The sequence below is a fragment of the Postia placenta genome, assembly GCF_002117355.1.
Source record: "Postia placenta MAD-698-R-SB12 unplaced genomic scaffold POSPLAscaffold_9, whole genome shotgun sequence".
Classification (NCBI taxonomy): domain Eukaryota; kingdom Fungi; phylum Basidiomycota; class Agaricomycetes; order Polyporales; family Adustoporiaceae; genus Rhodonia; species Rhodonia placenta.
Window position 1 is genome coordinate 517711 of NW_020169840.1, and position 17700 is coordinate 535410.

Here is a 17700-nt window from a genome sequence, read left to right on the forward strand (position 1 = left end):
GACTGCGTTGTTCGATGTAATGGTGGATGAGATGTTCGACTAGGTAAAACTAGGAACATAGCTTAGAAAGTTCGACCTTTTGATACAACGGTCTATACTCCTATATTGATGCCTGACTCGTAGATGATGAGTGAGGACTTATGGACAGTGCGTTGTCCTGAAGATCAAGCGAGGAAGTCGAGAATGACCACTACCCCAAGTGAAGAGGAGCAGAGACTTGAATGAATAACTAGGTCGAACTTAGGGTTCGACCGACTAATGGTACAACTAGTTATACAAGTACCGGCTACACACGGACCACTGTATCTGTGTGGTCGTGTTAGTAAAGAAAGAAACGTAGTGGTACGATACCAGGCACGAAGTGCACACAGACCCCATTATGTAAGCTACATAATGTTCAACCTGCGGGTGAGCGCTAAGACAGGCACCAGTATGGGCGCTAGTAGTACAAGAGATAGAACAGAAAGATAAATGTTTCAGTTACCACATGGGGAGCAAGATGATTCCTTTTCCTGCAGTATTATTACTGCCAATATCATTTAGCACTGCATATTCGGCAATCCTCTCTGGACACCATGGAGAAAACATACCTTGCGTATTCAAGAATACCTCGCAATTGTAAACATCCATCTTGCTAAGGTAAGAGTGGTTAATAGCATGTTTTGGAGTGATCCACTGCTTATGAGAACTCACTACATCAGGTCAGACAGCCTGCATCGGCAGAGCTCATGTTGCATATTCGGAGCGCAGTTTCGCCTGCAATTCAGCCTGCGGATTATTTCATGGAACAGAAAATACTCCCCATACCTGTCGACAACACAAGCATGCAGTTGTCTGCACCTCTGGACGTCAAACAGACTGCTCTAACCTTATTCTTCAGCCGTTGCAGTCGGGAGCAGCATCAACAACACTTACGTGAAGAGGCAGACCATAAGCACAAGCACAGGGAGGAGTTAGCACACCGGAGAATGGCACAGGCGATCAAGAAAGTTGAGCGACAGAGGGAGCTTGCTCGAGCCCGGAAGCAAAAGAGTAGGGTAAAGCAGAAGCTGAAGGAGATTGCAGAGGGAGTCAGGGATGCTGATGGCAAGCTGAAGAAGGTATGCCTGTTATTTGTCAATACATGATTAATGGGCAGCTGATGAGTGATGAAAGCAATCAAAATATCAAGAACTCACATCCGAAGCAGACAACATGTGTATGCTGAATCATGCAGTCAGCCTTGCACAGATTTCAAGGCCACGATGCAACATCTTGAACGAGCTGCACAAGGAGAAGGACACTAAACATACACATGGCCCCAAACGAAAGCACGAGGAAATGTGTGCACGAACAACAAACTGGCAGCATCCCCTACTCTGGTCACAAATTGTATCAGCTGCCTTGGCTGCGGGCTATCAGATGCAACTGACTGTGATAGCACACATTTTATGAACACGGAATCCCACTGACTTCAGCACAATCACTTCGCAGGTGATTGGTCGCATTATCAAGCATCCTTTGTACGCAGGTCCTCAGTGGAAAGAGAGTATCCTTGAATGGGTGCATGCTGAGAGCATGAACAAGAAGGCATCATCAACACGCCTCGGTGTCCTCATAAGCTCATGACTGAATGCAGAAAGCCATTTACTCACTTTGCTATGGTGTTTCTAGTTAGCCTGCCCTGATGTGGTCAAGTCCATTGTCAGCGAGCTATCTGCATTACAAAAGAAAGGCATCCCTGTTAGCTTACTTACCGCCCATGCTATCATGGTTGCTCATATCAAGAATGCTGCACCAGAGCTCCTCACGGCTCCGGTTCGCAAAGGGGTCACCTTCAAGTGTAGCGACCATTTCATGCGGACATTTCTCAAGAAGGAGATGGACTGGGGCCCTAGGAAACCAACTCGATCAGCACAAAAGATACCAGCAGATGCTATGCAACAGTGTCTGGTTTCATTCGCACGGCAGGCACGAAAGATTCGTGACTATGGTATCCCTTCAGCATGCCATGTCAATATTGACCAGACAAATGTTCAGCTCTTAATGTCTATGAGAAAGACATTCAAGAAGATCAGGAGCAATCAGGTTGCATCCGTGGGGAATGACGAGAAGTGAGTGTTCACTGTGCTCGTTGGCATCTCGGCAAGTGGTGAGATGCTTCCCTTTCAGGTCATATGGGAAGGGAAGACATCACAAGTCCTTCCGAGCAAGGACGCTCGACAACGCAAGGATGCAGATGAACTGGGCTTTCATTTCGAGCCTTCTATGATGAGGACATACTGGTCAACCTTTCCCCTGATGTGTAGCTATGTTGACAATATCCTTGTGCTGTATTTCATGCGGCAAAAGGAAAGTCTACACCTCCCGGATGACCAGGTATGCATTCTGCAACTTGATGTGTGGTCAGTTCATCATGGAAAGGAATTCACAACCTGGCTTGACTTGACTCACCCATGGATCCATCGTGAATATGTTCCCGGAGGATGTACCGGGTTGTTTCAGCCATGCGACACGGGGATCCAACAGCCTCTGAAGCACGTAATCCGACAGGCGCAACATGCAGATCTGGTTGCGGAGGCACTGGACCAAATAAAGAACAAGCCGGGAGGTAGTGACCCACAGATGAAAGTCGACATGACACTGGGAACACTTCGTGATCGAAGTGTCGGATGGCTTGTAGATGCATATCGTGCAGTTAACAAGCCGGAGATTGTTAAGAAGGTATGCTTGACCTCTATGTGCATAGTTTGTGCTGAGAATTGCCCATTGAATTACAGGCTTTCGAACTCTGCCAGATTGAAGACAAGCCATATAATCTTTCGCACCAGAGCCTGACCAGCCATGCAGCGCTCCAGTTGCTTCGAAATATCGAGCAGAATGAACCTGATGTATGGCAGCTGGTGTGTGGATATGGAAGTGAAGCTCAGCATGCTGCCGGGGCCAACGCTGACGAACCTCTTTTCATGGATGAGATGGACGAGCTAATTGATGATGCATCCATTCCTTTCAGCAAAGTTGTCGACCACATTCACGCTGGGAGCAAGATGGCGCTGTTTGGGTACATACTAAACATGGACGGCAGCCTTTCAGCTTGCGCTGCGATCGAGCAGCTCAATCATGATGGTTTGCAGTTCACAGCCCCTCGGGATCTCGAAATAGTTGGAGATCAACTCCAAAAGAGGTGCAAAATGGCCTAATTTTAGAATACAAGTCATTGTACATACTCTATATACATTACGAATGGTCTATAAGGCCGCTTTGCAGGTTGAACGGGCGAAAAACCCGAGTTTTTCGCCACCGTGACAAAATACATTGCACCGAGTTCAAAACTCGCCGTGACCGTGACAAATGAACTCCCAGCCTTGTTCAGAGGTGCCTGTGACCCATGACTGAACACTAGGTCGAGTCGGTATGGGACAGCCGCTGATGAATACACGGAGACTGAAGTATCTCCCTATGACGGAGATCAAAGTGTCTCCAGCATGGGGAGATATCTCCGGCATGTGGAGACACCTCCATCAATTTTCCACCGCGGGGCGCTTGCTTCAAATTATTTGTGTCCCCTTTGGGCGATCACGTGACTGGATCACCATCGCCCGATCTCTTCATCGGCTTTCGGTGAAGTCCGGTCCTTTCTCATTATCTAATCTGAGTTGCTGCCAAATCAAGCTAACTCAGATTAGGGTTAGAAACTCGCTTTTTACATACTTTCCCGCACCCTCCTGCCTTTTCCGGCGCTGGCCATGATAAATATATTTCCATTAGAGGCCGAAAACTGGCCATAATGAAACTCCCCGATACTATACGAGACAAAATCTTGGTCACCACCCAAAGCGGCAAGTGCACGTGACTTGGGTATTTCTCTCGCACTGCACGTGATAGAATTTCCGTTCAGGGAGCTAAGCGCCCCCTCAGAGAAATATCTCTTAGACGCCGGAGATATCTCCCCATGCCGGAGACACTTCGATCTCCGTCATAGGGAGATACTTCAGTCTCCGTGTATTCATCAGCGGCTGTCCCGTCGGTACAGTACCCCCACAGTGAATCGCTGACATCATTCAAAGCACGCGCATCTCCTTATCCTTGAACGCCATCACGGCTCTGCAATATCGCTTCTCATGACTCAAATGAAGACGCCGCTGTGATCGATTGTATACTCCGCGGCATGATTGGGCGACTGTGACTTTGTATAAATGAGACCGGGAGCAGTCGCACTGCTCACAAATTTCCCGGCTTTCAGCTGGCACAGACATACAGCACGAACAAACCATGTGGGGAGGAAACGGTGCTGGCCAGAACGCCAAGCTTTTGCAGCACAAGGTCCTTACTTTCGATGTCTATGGCACGCTGATGGTATGTCGTACGCATCTGCCTATCAGATCACTGTTTGACCCTGCACAGGACTGGGAGACCGGGATATTGAAGGCGCTCGAGCCGATCGTTGCGGGTACATCACTGAAGTCCAAAGCCGAGATCTTGGACGCCTTCGAGAGCGTCGAGACCGAGCTGCAAGCGCGTTATCCAGAGATGCGGTACAGCGAGCTACTGGCGCGTACCCACGCAGAGCTGGATGCGCGCCTGCACGGCAAGCCCAGACCACCAGAACCCACGGCAGGGGGCACTGAGGCCACGGTTGAGACAGACTTGAAGGAGGCAGGAAGCACGAGCGTCGGCTCGTCTGCATCCGCAGAGGGGGCCGGCGAAGTCGACCCCCACACTGCGTTTGGGCAGAGCATCGCGCAATGGCCCGTCTTCCCCGATACGATTCCCGCTCTCGCGTACCTGAGCCAGCACTTCAAGCTGACCGTCCTCTCCAACGTCGACCGCGCCTCATTCTCCGCGACGCAGCGCGTGCTCGGGGGGCCGCCGGAGGCGCGCAACTTTGCGTTTACGGCGGTGTATACCGCCGAAGACGCGGGCGCGTACAAGCCCGACCCCAAGGCGCGTGCGTACGCGCTGCGCCGCATCGAGGAGGACCTGGGCTTCAAGAGCCACGAGGTGATCGTCGTCGCGAACAGCGTGGAGGCGGACATTGCGCCTTCGCATAAGATCGGGCTGGCGACGGCGTGGGTCAATCGAGAGGGCTCTGTCATTGGAAAGAACGAAGTAGAGGGGTCAAGGGCAACGTTCAAGTTTAGGAGTCTAGGCGAAATGGCGGAAGCGCTCAGGCGAGAGGTCGAGGGAGCGTAAATCAGTCCGATGAAATGGTTTCCACATGTACGCCAAATTATAAAGTTTAAACCAACGTATATAGCTATACATCCGATATAGAGCCTGGATCAATATCATCTGGGCTTCACTGGGTTTCCAATGTTGATTAGGCCGACTGTACTGAGTCATGTCTCTTGAGGTCCAAAAAGCAGGACGCGAATGGCTGCACGATTCCTCTCTATGTACACGACACACGTGACCACGTTACTCTGAACACTGAGTCTAAGCAGTGAACTGTCTCGTGTACATGAGGCGCATTGAAGGCGATGAGCAACAGTGATTACTCCAAACCAGCATGGAAGATTCGAGTCATTACAGCTTCTTGATATAGCTACACGGCTTAAAGCCATACAGAGACCTATTGACGAGACACGCAAGCACTAGCATAGTGCTCACGTAGAGTCAATAGTCCATGGCGCCACCGCGCAGTTGGTGGGCGAAGCTTATCAAAGCGGCTCTGGGAAAAACGTATTACTGACCTAGAGAAGGTGGGTGAGGACTGCAGAGTCATTCCGCTTCAGGTCTCTGAGACTCACTTCATCGATAGTGACATTCAATTCGTCCGCGAAAGCAGCGTGGAGGAGTGAAGCTTCACTAGCATGCGACTGACACGCACGAAAACATGTTGTACTGCTGAAGAAACGCGGGGAAAACATCGCGGGCATAGGTTGGGATGGATCTTTGAAGCTGTTCGAGACCATGTTCGTGTAGTACGCAATCCATGAACATACTCCTCGTCCATGAATGGAGCTTGCGTCGTCATCGCAATAGCAAACGAAGCATCCGAGGATATGCTTCAAGCGAGGATCACGTGTCGTAAGCCATTTTCGACACGAAGCCGTGCGGCTACAGGTCACCTCTATGCACTTCTCACGATATTCGAGGAGGCGAATGTAAGAGCTTGCAGAGGCTCGTTCCAATTCTTTAACGTATCTGTCCTGCAAATCGCGGGTGGTAACCTCCAGAAGAGCCCGAGCTGCGATGCCAGCTTCTTCCTTCCAGCCAGTAGCAGCAGCTAGTAGGTACGCGCGCAACGGCTCAGACGCGAACATTTCCCATTGTTTGCGTAGGAACCATTTTGCCCTCTCGACTTGATATTTATCGGCGGCGCGCAACACGGCTGGGACGGCTTCGATGGCTACCGTCTCGGGTATGCCAAACGGGTAACAAAATAACAGGATGCATCGTATGGTGTCGCTATCGTCGTCGACCTCGAGCGTGCGCTGCTCTGAGTTGGAGTTGGTGTGCAACATCTCTTTGAAGACGGGAGAGGCTAGGATAAGAATAGACTCGGAGACATGAAATTGCATCTTGTCCTTGGTCAGGATGATAACGCCGGCGGCAGGATTATCGAATGGGAAGGGTGCTGTGCGCAAGACTTCTTCGGATGAAGCATTACCGCAGGCTTCGGGGCTGGTGGTTGATATACGCTCCCCATGACAGAAGCTGAAAAGCTCCGGACGAGAGGACCGACAATATAACATCAGTCGGAAATAACATCCAGCTGACATATCCTCGAACTCAGCGACCCTTTGATTTGAGAGACCCTCCAACCACTTGGCATAGGCACCGGCCTCCTGCCCCAATATGTTGTCTGGGGCGTGCGCAACAATTTCACGAACAGCCAGCCTGGCCGTCGTTTCTGCTCCGATCGTACAGGCAATGGCATACACCCGCAGTGGTTGAGACTTCGCAAGACTGCGAAGAGCTCGCTTGCAGTAATCGACCACGACGACCATGTCGTACTTCAATGCGGCATCCAAGACAGAACGCGCGAGTTCGATCGTATCGATCTTGGGATCAAGTACGGGATAGCAGATGCGGAGAATGGTGTAGAGTGTGCGGCTGTCTTCCGGTAAGTCTACCACAGGAGGTCCGTTCAGAGTGTCAGCTGGCTGAGGAAGGGAGAGGACATCCTGAAAGACAGGGGATGCCATTGTCATAGCGTAGCGATGGATTTGGAATTCGACTTGGTCCGACGAGCGCAGAATCAGGTCGGCATCGATGCTGTTGAAGGGGGAAGTTGTTGTTACTGGACCCGATGCTGGTGGTGGACTGTGCGTCCGGATAGAGTCTGTGTCTTGATCATCCGACGACATCTCGATATCAGTGTCGGATATCTTTCGGTACTAGTGAGGAACACAAAACTCTATCATAGGAGACCAACTCACCGATGAAAAGAGAGATGGCTTTGAATCTACGTCCACTGCAGACGACTGCACTGTAGTATCAACCTATTGCGCAGCCGAAGCACAAGCTTCTACACCCGCATGAGCGCCTCTGCGCTCGTGTGAGTACAATGAACAACGTGCCATGTACATTACGTAGCACACTCTACCAAAGGGTGGGGTGGGCCTCACGCATAGGTAATGTAGAATCTGAACTGGGTGATATTGACCATCCACACCAAGTCGAGTCAAATAAAGCATTGAGCCAAACAGCGAACCTTCGGATGATTTCTGAGCAACGAAAAGCAATCATTGCTCAGGAATCCGGGGTTCGGGTCATTTTAGAAGTGCGAGGCCGAGATCCAGGTCTCAGCGTGGACAGGCGAATTCGCTCAGCTTCACGAGGCGAAGCAATCGCTACATACCAGAGCGATACGTTGATACCGGCTGCCGGAAGAGTCATTCATTCGACACATACCGCAAGAGTATCCGCTTTCAACAACCTGAACAAAGAATTACCGAAGCAGCTTTGTTTAGCACATTTGGACGTGAGGACACTAAGGCTGCGGCTGCTTCACACTCTTTGAATGTCTATTAAGTAGAACACTCGTGCACACCCGAAGGGCCTCCACTTCCTCAGGCATCGGGTCCGCACAGCCTGCCCATCGCACTCTACACTGCTCGTCGACGAGATAGACGTAACCAACATGACGGTTTGTCATGCCTAAATCGTCGCGAAGATAGCTAGACACAGATCAGTTCAGCGTAAGAGAGCGGACGAAGAGCGGCATGACATACTCCATATTTTGGCTACTGACGAGATAGGTGTCCCAGAGCTCGTTCGGTATACTGCGGCGTATACCGGCCGTGAAGAGAGATACGAGGAGTGACTTTAGTAAGTTCTCCTGTAGGTTTATCTGGATATATTGGTACGATGGGTGCGAAGCGAACTCTCCGTGCGTCGGCTTCGTGAAATTAGCCGTTTGAAACTGTTTATGGTACAATACGAGACAGAACGGTAGAACGGATAGTGCGTTAGGCGTGTCGCTTGCGTTCATGAGACAAGCCACGTACCTCGGAAACTCTGGTAGACAGCATCGCAATGACAGACACCTTGCCAGTACAGAGACTGGTCGTGTGCACCTCTGCTTTCGAGCTCAGTGTGGTGCCAGAGATATCCGGAAAGTACAAGGCTTTCTGCCAAGGTTATGGTCAGCGCCACAAGATGCGGGAATGCGTGAGGACACGGACATCCTCTCGAATCATGACTTTTGGTGCGATCCACGTCTTGCCACCATGGCGTCGCGTGGCATTCAGGTCCGTAAAGTAACCCTTCGTCGCCTCCTTGACTCTGGAGTATTTGTGAGCTTTGAGACGCGTGATAATCCAGAGTATGCGCACAGATGTCGCCTCTTTTCCATCCTCTTCTCCTGGTCCATCAGCTCGTCTCGCGTCTGGGCCCATGTCTTGCGTTCAGTCGTCGGTCGCTCCCGGACACCGGGAGGTCGTTGCAGAAGAGGTAAAGGCGCATCCTCTGTGTTAGCTGTGACATTTTGGGAGTTGGACGCTGAATCTGCGTCCGCTTTTTGCTTCCCCTTGTCGACAGAGGCCGGAGCGGGTGACGATGATTGAGGTGGCTCTGCCCAGAGACACGGAGACGTGAAAGATATCGCTCGCGAGGTAGACAAGCCTGGTTTGTTCGAACCTCGAGCTTGGAGGTTTCTCTGAAGAGGGCAAGTGGCCAAGAGACGACGGTGCATGAGGAAGAGTGACGGCCGAGAGCTTTCCGGCGGCAGTGATGGTGATCTCTAGCATCGATCTCTTCTTCCTCCTACTACGACCATGACGTTGGCAACACTATCTGTATGGTGAATGTTCTTGCAAACGTCGGCGTCGGCGAGACACTACGCCGTCTGTGCGGTCAATAAAACTATGGGCGTGTTAGGCACGCTTGGCACACTGGTTCGTTGAGCCTGCTGAAAAGGAGCAGGTTGAGGATGGGGTAGGAATATATGGTATGTGCTGCGTACGATAAGGGCCTACGGTGGATTCCAACTGATGGAAGTACAGCAGTCTAGCGGTTCTTCTGTGTAGCCCGCCATGTATCGCGCCTGATACTTATCATCCGATACCACTGCGCCTCATGCGTACGGGCCGCTGTTGATACGCTCAGGAAGCCATAAAATGCTGGGAAGATCGGCATGGACAACTCGTACGACTCGTACGACCCTCGCAGACCCTCGATCTTGTCTGAGGTGCACGACTCCCAACGTCAATAATGGCTCTCAGACATCGCATCCTGAAGAGCCTGGAGGTGCCTAACCAGGAAGAACGGGAGGCCGACCGGTGGCACAACCATGACCTAATGCCTGTCGACCCGCCGCGCAGGACATGGGGCGCGCGTCAGTTCGTCGAACTCTGGATTCTTGTGAACATGAATATCGCAGGATATCAGACCGGTTCCTCTCTCGTCGCGAGTGGTTTGAAATGGTGGCAGGCGGTCATTTGCATCATCTTTGGGAACTTGTACGAGTCTCTCGTTCGCATACCGTACGGCAAGCTGATTGCGCCTAGACTGGCTGTCACGTTTTGCACACTGAACTCGACTTCTGGGGCGTACTATCATATTGGGTACCCGGCTATCGTGAGAATTGCATGGGGCATGAATGGGAGTTACTTCGCGCTCGTGAATCGGATCTTGCTCTCCGTCGTCTGGTGTGAGTACAATGTAGCCTTCTGAAACCATACGCGCAGCCAACACATTCTATGCAGTCGCTGTGCAGGCATGGAACGGTGGACTGTGTGTGCTCGTCTGCCTGCGCGCAATCTTCCCCGGACACATCGACGCGATTCCGAACCCGTTCCCCGCCAGCACTGGCATGGACGGCGCGCAGTTCATGTGCTATATATTGTTCATGTTGATTTGTGTGCCGCTCACGTATATCCACCCGCACAAGCTCAATACGTTCTTCAAGATCTGCTCGGTCATCGTGCTCATCAACCAGATTGCAATGCTTATCTGGGCACTGGCGACGATGAAGGGCGGGTTGGCAGGAAGCGCACTCACGACGGACGTCGCCCTGAGCAAGACGGATCTCGCGTGGACTATTTGCAGTGGCATAATGGCGCAGATTGGGTCTATCGCTGCTGGTATCCTTAATGACAATGATTTCACGCGTTTTGCAACAACACCTGAACGGCGGGCGATTATTTCGCAAGCTGGTAAGGCACAGTTACAAATGGACGACAAGACAACTGATTGCGTATCCTAGTCACATTCCCGTGCACTTCGTTCATAACGGGTCTGTTCGGGATACTTATCACTGCTGCCACAACCGAGCGATATGGCGAGGCGATCTGGAATCCACCGTTGCTTCTCTTGGCCGCTCAGCAGGCTGGAGGTTCTGGATCGCGCGCTTCCACGTTTTTCTGCGGGTTTGCGTGGATCGTCTCACAGATTGGCATCAACGTGCCTGGTAATCTGGTACGTTATATACTGTTGACGTAGTCATTCTTCCTACTGAGACGACCACAGATTGCCGGCGGTGTAGATGTGGCTGCCTTGTTGCCGAGATATATTAATCTGCGACGGGGAGCGTATCTTATTCTTCTCATTTCGATCTGTGTCAACCCATGGCAGCTGCTCAGCACATCGAGTGTCTTCCTCAATGTCCTTGGGGCCTACTCCGTCTTCCTCAGCCCAATGACTGGTTTGGTGACACATTCTTTTGATGTTACATGCCCTGTACCAGTGATACTGACCTACCGTTCAGATGGTCAGCCAATACTACATGATCCAGAAGCGCTACTTCAAGATTTCCGACGTTTACATCGGCGACAAGCGCTCAATTTACTGGTACACCTACGGTGTGAACTGGCGTGCCTTCGTCGCGTTCTTTAGTGGCGTCGCACCATGCATCACCGGCTTTGTTGGTGCAGTGTCACCCCACACTGTAAGCAAGGCAGCCTCGCGGCTTTACGACATCAACTACGTGCTCGGGTTCACGATCGCATTCCTTATCAACTGGGCCTTGCACGTCGTGTTCCCCGTTCTTGAGCAGCGCGAATTCATAGAGGCGATGGAGCGCGCGGGCGCTCCGAAGAACCTCGATGGCTTACAGGCGTTCTTGGCCGAGACCGACAGCAAGTCGATAGGCGAGATGTCGCAACCAGAAAATGTGGACGAGAAGGCGTAGGATGACTTTGATTATGTGTGAGTTGCTAGCACTGTTTGAGGCGCCTTGCATATTGGCAGTGCTGCCACAAAATGACACTGACCTGAAACGCATTGCAGGTACAGAATAAAACTAGATTGTTTCATGTTTTCGTAGTTACCTAGCAATCACTCCATGCGCAACGCCTATGTATATCTCGGCGGTGAGCCGCGGTTATTCGGGATATCTGAATCGACAGCGCGTTTTCCACCTGCACGCGACGGCGAGTGTTTTATTGCATCTGGTGATCAGAAGTGGTGCTTTGATATCGTCGTGTAAACCCTTTCACTGTGACCAGCCATTGACTTCGACAGACCTGGCTCTAAGCCACGAAAACGTGGTATGCGCAGCTATGTCACTCATCAGCCCTACGCATTGCCGCATTTCGAGGAGAAGGGCATGTCAATTAATACCTCTCTAAGTGAGTGTTCATCGCCTTATGAAGAAGTGGACGATGGCAGGTTATTGATATCATGGACGAACAAGGACACCCGAGCTAACGTGTCAGTTGAAGACTACTCATACTTCCGTGAGTACACCATCCTCATAGTCAATCATGTGAGATGTCACTGAATCTCTGATGGAACCAACGGGCAAACTCACAATTTCCCGTCCTTTCGCCAAAAAGGCCCACAGGCTCTTCGCCCCTGAACCTTCACGCAGCTGCCTCCTCGGGGTTTCGGCTCTCCGGGACTGCATTCACCGGTCGCGGGAAGGAATACTGAGACGTGCCGATGACAATATGTATCGCGCATCTGCTCGGGTCGTTCTCAAGGGCTTGTGTTTTTTTCTGATTTTTGTCGCAGACAACTGACACGTTCGAGCGTGAATGTTTTATTGCACGAGCTGTTTCACGCCCCAGCGCGTGGCTTGTCGTTGTTTGATAATACTGTGATGCCAAAAGCCTATAGGGTGTCCGGGCACCCGTGAAGGAACACGCGGATATGGATGCATATACATGATCGGTAGGCGCGATGTGCGTGTAATCCCCTGCGTCCAGTATCAGGACGAGATATCACTCTATCTAATGACGACTGCCCGCCGACCTCTCATCGAAACATGCGCTCCCCGTTCTTTCAGGCCTATTGGAAAGCTGTCACGAAGGCGCCACATTCGCTGCTTCGTGAATGTGCTTGTATGTGCTCGTTGTCAAAGTTTGTTACCCATCCCTCGCACACAGACCCATTCGCCAGAACATGCGATGCAAAATATTCGAGGTATGTCCCATGTATATGATAAGGGCGGAGCCTGAACTGATGGAAGACGAACAGCTTGGCAGTTCTTCTATGCAACTCCATCTTCGCCCTTATCGCCTCATATCACTGGTCACAACAGACAATAGGTATTGTTGTTGGGTTCTTCTATATGCTCACAGGTCCTTCAAATGGCGAACGGGCTGCCGTGGGTGGGCTGTGTAACACTAGCAGACTCAACTCAACCCTTGCGTACGACAGAGACGTCGAGTATGGGTCTCAGACATCGCATCTTGAAGAGCTTGGAGGTCCCTCACCAAGAAGGACGAAAAGCCGACCGGTGGCATAACCATGACCTTATGCCTGTTGATTTGCCCCGCAGGACTTGGGGCGCACGTCAATTTGTTGAGCTGTGGATACTCATCAATATGAACATCTCTGGTTATCAGACAGGCTCATCGCTCGTTGCGAGTGGGCTCAAATGGTGGCAGGCGGTCATCTGCATAATCGTCGGGAACATGTACGGCTCCTCTCATTGCTTGTCACATGAGATTGATAGCTTCAAACAGATTTTCTGCCACTTTTTGCACACTCAATTCGACTTCCGGGGCATACTATCACATTGGGTACCCAGCCATTGTCCGAATCGCTTGGGGCATGAATGGCAGCTACTTTGCGCTCATGAACCGGATACTTCTCGCTGTCGTCTGGTGTAAGTATCTCTATCCGACTCTCCACGCTAGATAGAACACTGAAGGCCCTCTCCTAGTTGCAGTGCAGGCGTGGAACGGCGGTCTATGTGTTCTTGTGTGCCTACGCGCAATTTTCCCTGGACACATTGATGCCATTCCGAACCCATTCCCTGCCAGCGCAGGCATGGACGGCGCACAGTTCATGTGTTATATATTGTTCATGCTTATCTGCGCTCCTCTCGCGTACATTCATCCGCACAAGCTCAACACATTCTTCAAGAGTTGTGCCGTATTCGTGTTCGTCAACCAGATTGCAATGCTCATCTGGGCCCTGGCGACGATGAAGGGCGGGCTGGCAAGTAGCGTGCTCACTGCACACGTTGCCCTGAGCAAGACCGACCTTGCATGGACGATTTGCGGTGGTATCATGGCCCAGATCGGGTATATTTCTGCTGCTATCCTCAACAACAACGACTTCACGCGTTTTGCAAAAGCGCCAGAACGACGGGCAATTGTTGCGCAAGCTCGTAAGTCATTGCGGACACCTCCCCTGTAACGGTGTCTGATACCATATACTAGTCATTTTCCCATCTGTCGGTTTCTTGACCGCTTTGTGCGGGATTCTCATTACCGCTGCCACGACGGAGCGGTACGGCGAGGCCATATGGAACCCGCCGATCCTCCTCTTAACCGCTCAGAAGAGTGGCGGCTCTGGATCTCGAGCGTCCACATTTTTCTGTGGACTTGCATGGATTATTACCCAGCTTGGCATCAACGTCCCTGGAAATCTGGTAGGTTGCTGCGGATCAGCATAGTCATATCATCTCTAACGTGATCACAGATTGCTAGCGGGGTTGATGTCGCTGCTCTTTGCCCAAGATATATCAACCTCCGACGAGGGTCATACCTCATTCTGCTTGTTTCCGTATGTGTCAACCCATGGCAGCTCCTTAGTACGTCAAACGTGTTCCTCAACGTTCTGGGTGCCTACTCTGTGTTCCTCGGTCCCATGACTGGCTTGGTGAGAAGGCCCCCTACACGTTATGTGTATATAAACAGGATATTAACTCGGCTTCTCTAGATGGTCAGCCAGTATTATGTGGTCCAGAAGCGCTACTTCAAAATATCTGACGTCTATATTGGCGACAAGCGCTCGATTTACTGGTACACCTACGGTATGAACTGGCGTGCGTTCGCTGCGTTTTTCAGCGGCGTCGCGCCGTGTATTACTGGTTTTGTTGGTGCAGTGTCGCCCCACCCCGTAAGCCAGACGGCCACACGGCTCTACAACCTCAACTACGTGCTCAGCTTCGTGATTGCGTTCGTATTCTACTGGGCCTTGCACGCTATGTTTCCTGTCACCGAGCAACGCGAGTTCGTGGAGGCCATGGAGCGCACGGGCGCTCCGAAGAACCTGGACGGACTGCAGGCGTTCTTGGCCGAGGCCGATAGCAAGTCGCTAGATGGATCGTCTCAAGCGGGTGATGTGGACGAGAAAGCGTAGAGCAATGTTGGCTATCGGTGCGAGCGCTGAGTACTGTGTGAGACTTCTACCAGAGCTGCTCGAATGAGATGTTAATCTGAGAATGTACAGGAGTTATTTGATTTGATATGTATAGTTTGAGATTACGCGTGCAACATCCTTATCTCGCCATCCGATCCGAGTCGCGCCTACCATCGCGTATCTCATAGCGACGCGTCCGTCACGTGGGCGCGACCGTGCGAGGGACTCGCTGCATCCGACAACATAAACGACCTAGTGACGTGAATGAGGATGGATATTGAGCCGTGTCCTTAGATAGGTCCAATTTATTGGTGCCTCTTCCCTCTGATCTTTGTAGGGACCAAATTCTCGCAGTCTCATAGTAGACGTACGCAACGGTGAATCGACCATCACCACGTTCCATGCTGTGAATTCTCGGTTTCCATGCGGTTGCTGCAGAAGTCTCTAGATAGATTACGCCTGAAGGGAACAAGCTCCTGGGACATCCGTTCCCTCCACTATTCAGGTTCTCCCATTGACCGTCCCATGAGAAGGAGTTCTGAGTCGATGGGTATTAGCGGCTTGGCCCTGATTCAGTCTATGGGCCTCAATATTATCGGGTACGTCAACTATGGCAGGGTGTCTGTACCATGCTGAAGAATTCTGCTTCGGTTGCTGCATCAGCGCCCTTTCTGCTGACGTCAAGTCCTGGAGCCAGCTAACCTCCTCGAAACAGTACTGCTGAGATTCATCTCCGGTGGATGACCTGTTGATCAATGCACTCTATTCTTTCAAGACGCATCACTAATCTGTACGTCGTTCATAGACACTCCTTCAACGTTAATCATTAGTTCTTCTGTGACGACCCGCAGTGAGAGTTCGCTCCAGGGAATACTACCCCAACAGGCGAACTCTTTGTGCGTTCTATCAGAAGGGCCGGAGGGCCCCCTACCCCTGAACCTTCAGGTGGCCGCCCCCTCGCGTCGCTGGTTCTCCGTGACTGCATTCAACACCGGCCACGCGGGCGCACGTGCGCGAACGGCGAACATATCGAGGCGTCCCGTCACGGCCGCGTGTGCGCCGCGCGCCCGCCCAGGGCATTCCCAGGGGAGGTAAGTTGCCGACTGCGAGTCGAACGCCGACAAGCTTGTGCGCGGAGATACTGCGGTTCGAGCTGAGCTGATCCACCACTTCAGCGCGCGCCATCTGATAATCCGTGTAGCCGATGCCAGTACACTATCGAAGCGTCTAGGAGGGAATGTGGACGGAGGCAGACGCTGTACGGACACACACGGTGGGCGTGCCATCGCCTGCCTTCAGGATCAGGACGCGATATCGCTCGCTCGCTCATCTACGCAAACTTACCGTTGATTACCCGCTAAACATTGCCAAAAGTGAGGTTGTTGTTTCTGACTAGCAAGCCTCACTGAAGATGCACCGTTGCTAAATGCCTTAATCTCGGTAGACTATGTTGGCGCTTCGTCGTCACAAGGATTTGCTCAACAAGGGGTATGTCGGGCGAAACAGGGCGCCTTGTGAAGTCATGCACCTGGTGCCTGGCGCTGCTGAGCATGTTGCCGTCACTGCGTACGAGTATAGACATTCGAGGGGTGCAGTTCATCCACGCCTATGACGCATTAGAGAAGCTGCTATAACGTACTGTTCGGTGCGTCCATGTTCCAATCATTATCTCCACGCCCATCAGCGTTGGTCGATTGCGTTCGCGGGCACCGGCAGACTAAACAGCTAATTTCGGTTTGTACACGTAAGGAGGCGACTTGCCATGAGGTTGCCGCGACCTTGACGTCGAATATGTGCAATGATGCAGTCTACCTGCCTAAATCAATGTCGATATGCTGAACCCTAAGACAGATAGTTCTTTCACGTTCCACAGAATGTACGAGAAGCAGGAGTTCGCGGTAAGCACACAGTGACGTGTGAGCCTTAGACCGAGTGCTACCTCATACCCGTTCCATGCAAACACAGACACGTATCGACGGGCGGGAGCCAAGGTGAGCTGCTGGGCATCATTCACGACGACCTCCTCTCCTTACATAAGAGAAGTATTCATTACGTAGCCACCGCCGTCTAAAATATCCAGCCTGGAGACAGCTACCACAATGAGTTGAAAGAGGGTATGGCTGCCGCGGATCAGAGAAGACGTTCCTTCAATCTATGCAAGTACTACCAGCAACGGCTGCTGTTGTCCTTCCAGATGTTCAGGGCGTAGGTTATTGGCCGGTGTAATCTCGTAGCGCGGCTTGCCCCTGTCGCTGGTCTCGACCGGTAGAATGCTGGGAGGTGTCTCCTATCATCGCGCTATTCACTGCCTCCTACTACAAACCTTGCTCGACTTGTTGCATTTTGATATATACATATCACTACTATTAGTATATGTAACCGGACATATCATTCTGCTGACTTTGTTTAACCGGTATTCAAACATTCAGTCTGTGTGGTTGGATGTCGCACGCGCGCTAGAATTGGGGCTGTGCTAGTGCGTGCGTTGTAGGCCAGGCTTAGACTAGCCCATCGCGGGAGGGAATGGATGGCTGAGGCCCATCAGATTCGGATCTAGATGCAGATTCGAGTTATTGTGGATCGGCGCTTCCCGGCCACACTCCCTTTCTCTACCAGCGTCTGCCCCTTGCAACAATCAGACAACTCTCGTCTCCCGATTCGCCATCGCGAGTCTTATCAACGGAGAATGGCCACGGCCAGACCTCTTCTCGGTAGGTTAAGCCAGAGGACACGCGG

General features: G+C 51.7%; 7 protein-coding genes across 7 annotated transcripts; 4 read left to right on the top strand and 3 right to left on the bottom strand.

The window, feature by feature from the left end:
• Window positions 1-393: 393 nt before the first annotated feature.
• Window positions 394-3179, top strand: POSPLADRAFT_1047217 (hypothetical protein; the record flags this gene model as incomplete). The annotated part of the gene is made up of 7 exons (XM_024479228.1): window positions 394-408; window positions 544-639; window positions 702-1100; window positions 1654-2093; window positions 2289-2358; window positions 2485-2703; window positions 2760-3179. The coding sequence occupies 7 exons, from the start codon at window positions 394-396 to the stop codon at window positions 3177-3179; spliced, it is 1659 nt and encodes a 552-aa protein (XP_024337687.1).
• Window positions 3180-3395: 216 nt separating this feature from the next.
• On the bottom strand, window positions 3396-3856 carry POSPLADRAFT_1102385 (hypothetical protein; the record flags this gene model as incomplete). The annotated part of the gene is made up of 2 exons (XM_024483229.1): window positions 3396-3436; window positions 3691-3856. Coding segments are annotated over 2 exons (207 nt in total), but the record flags the coding sequence as incomplete, so codon positions are not given.
• Window positions 3857-4238: 382 nt separating this feature from the next.
• POSPLADRAFT_1070430 (hypothetical protein) lies at window positions 4239-5286 on the top strand. Its single transcript, XM_024482398.1, has 2 exons — window positions 4239-4335; window positions 4384-5286. Exons 1-2 carry the CDS (start codon window positions 4252-4254, stop codon window positions 5170-5172), a joined length of 873 nt encoding a protein of 290 aa, XP_024337689.1. The 5' UTR covers window positions 4239-4251; the 3' UTR covers window positions 5173-5286.
• A 749-nt stretch (window positions 5287-6035) lies between these two features.
• Window positions 6036-7415, bottom strand: POSPLADRAFT_1170624 (hypothetical protein; the record flags this gene model as incomplete). The annotated part of the gene is made up of 3 exons (XM_024488102.1): window positions 7365-7415; window positions 6816-7313; window positions 6036-6767 (listed from the first exon to the last, which is right to left on the bottom strand). Coding segments are annotated over exons 2-3 (1209 nt in total), but the record flags the coding sequence as incomplete, so codon positions are not given.
• Window positions 7416-7918: 503 nt separating this feature from the next.
• POSPLADRAFT_1047219 (hypothetical protein) lies at window positions 7919-9121 on the bottom strand (the record flags this gene model as incomplete). Its single annotated transcript, XM_024479229.1, has 6 exons — window positions 7919-8105; window positions 8160-8350; window positions 8436-8558; window positions 8613-8712; window positions 8763-8895; window positions 9067-9121. 6 exons carry the CDS (start codon window positions 9119-9121, stop codon window positions 7919-7921), a joined length of 789 nt encoding a protein of 262 aa, XP_024337691.1.
• A 518-nt stretch (window positions 9122-9639) lies between these two features.
• POSPLADRAFT_1145969 (hypothetical protein) lies at window positions 9640-11557 on the top strand (the record flags this gene model as incomplete). Its single annotated transcript, XM_024485867.1, has 6 exons — window positions 9640-9887; window positions 9936-10078; window positions 10134-10583; window positions 10634-10845; window positions 10897-11076; window positions 11135-11557. The coding sequence occupies 6 exons, from the start codon at window positions 9640-9642 to the stop codon at window positions 11555-11557; spliced, it is 1656 nt and encodes a 551-aa protein (XP_024337692.1).
• A 1402-nt stretch (window positions 11558-12959) lies between these two features.
• Window positions 12960-14964, top strand: POSPLADRAFT_1057845 (hypothetical protein; the record flags this gene model as incomplete). Its single annotated transcript, XM_024480961.1, has 6 exons — window positions 12960-13288; window positions 13338-13480; window positions 13538-13987; window positions 14040-14251; window positions 14302-14481; window positions 14542-14964. The coding sequence occupies 6 exons, from the start codon at window positions 12960-12962 to the stop codon at window positions 14962-14964; spliced, it is 1737 nt and encodes a 578-aa protein (XP_024337693.1).
• Window positions 14965-17700: the final 2736 nt, after the last annotated feature.

What these genes read in the sequence shown, in the direction of transcription:
- POSPLADRAFT_1070430 (XM_024482398.1), top strand. Translation starts at nt 4,252, where the DNA reads ATGTGGGGAGGAAACGGTGCTGGCCAGAACGCCAAGCTTTTGCAGCAC. An exon ending in ATGTCTATGGCACGCTGATG is followed by an intron (nt 4,336 to 4,383) that starts GTATGTCGTACG and finishes GACCCTGCACAG; the next exon opens with GACTGGGAGACCGGGATATT.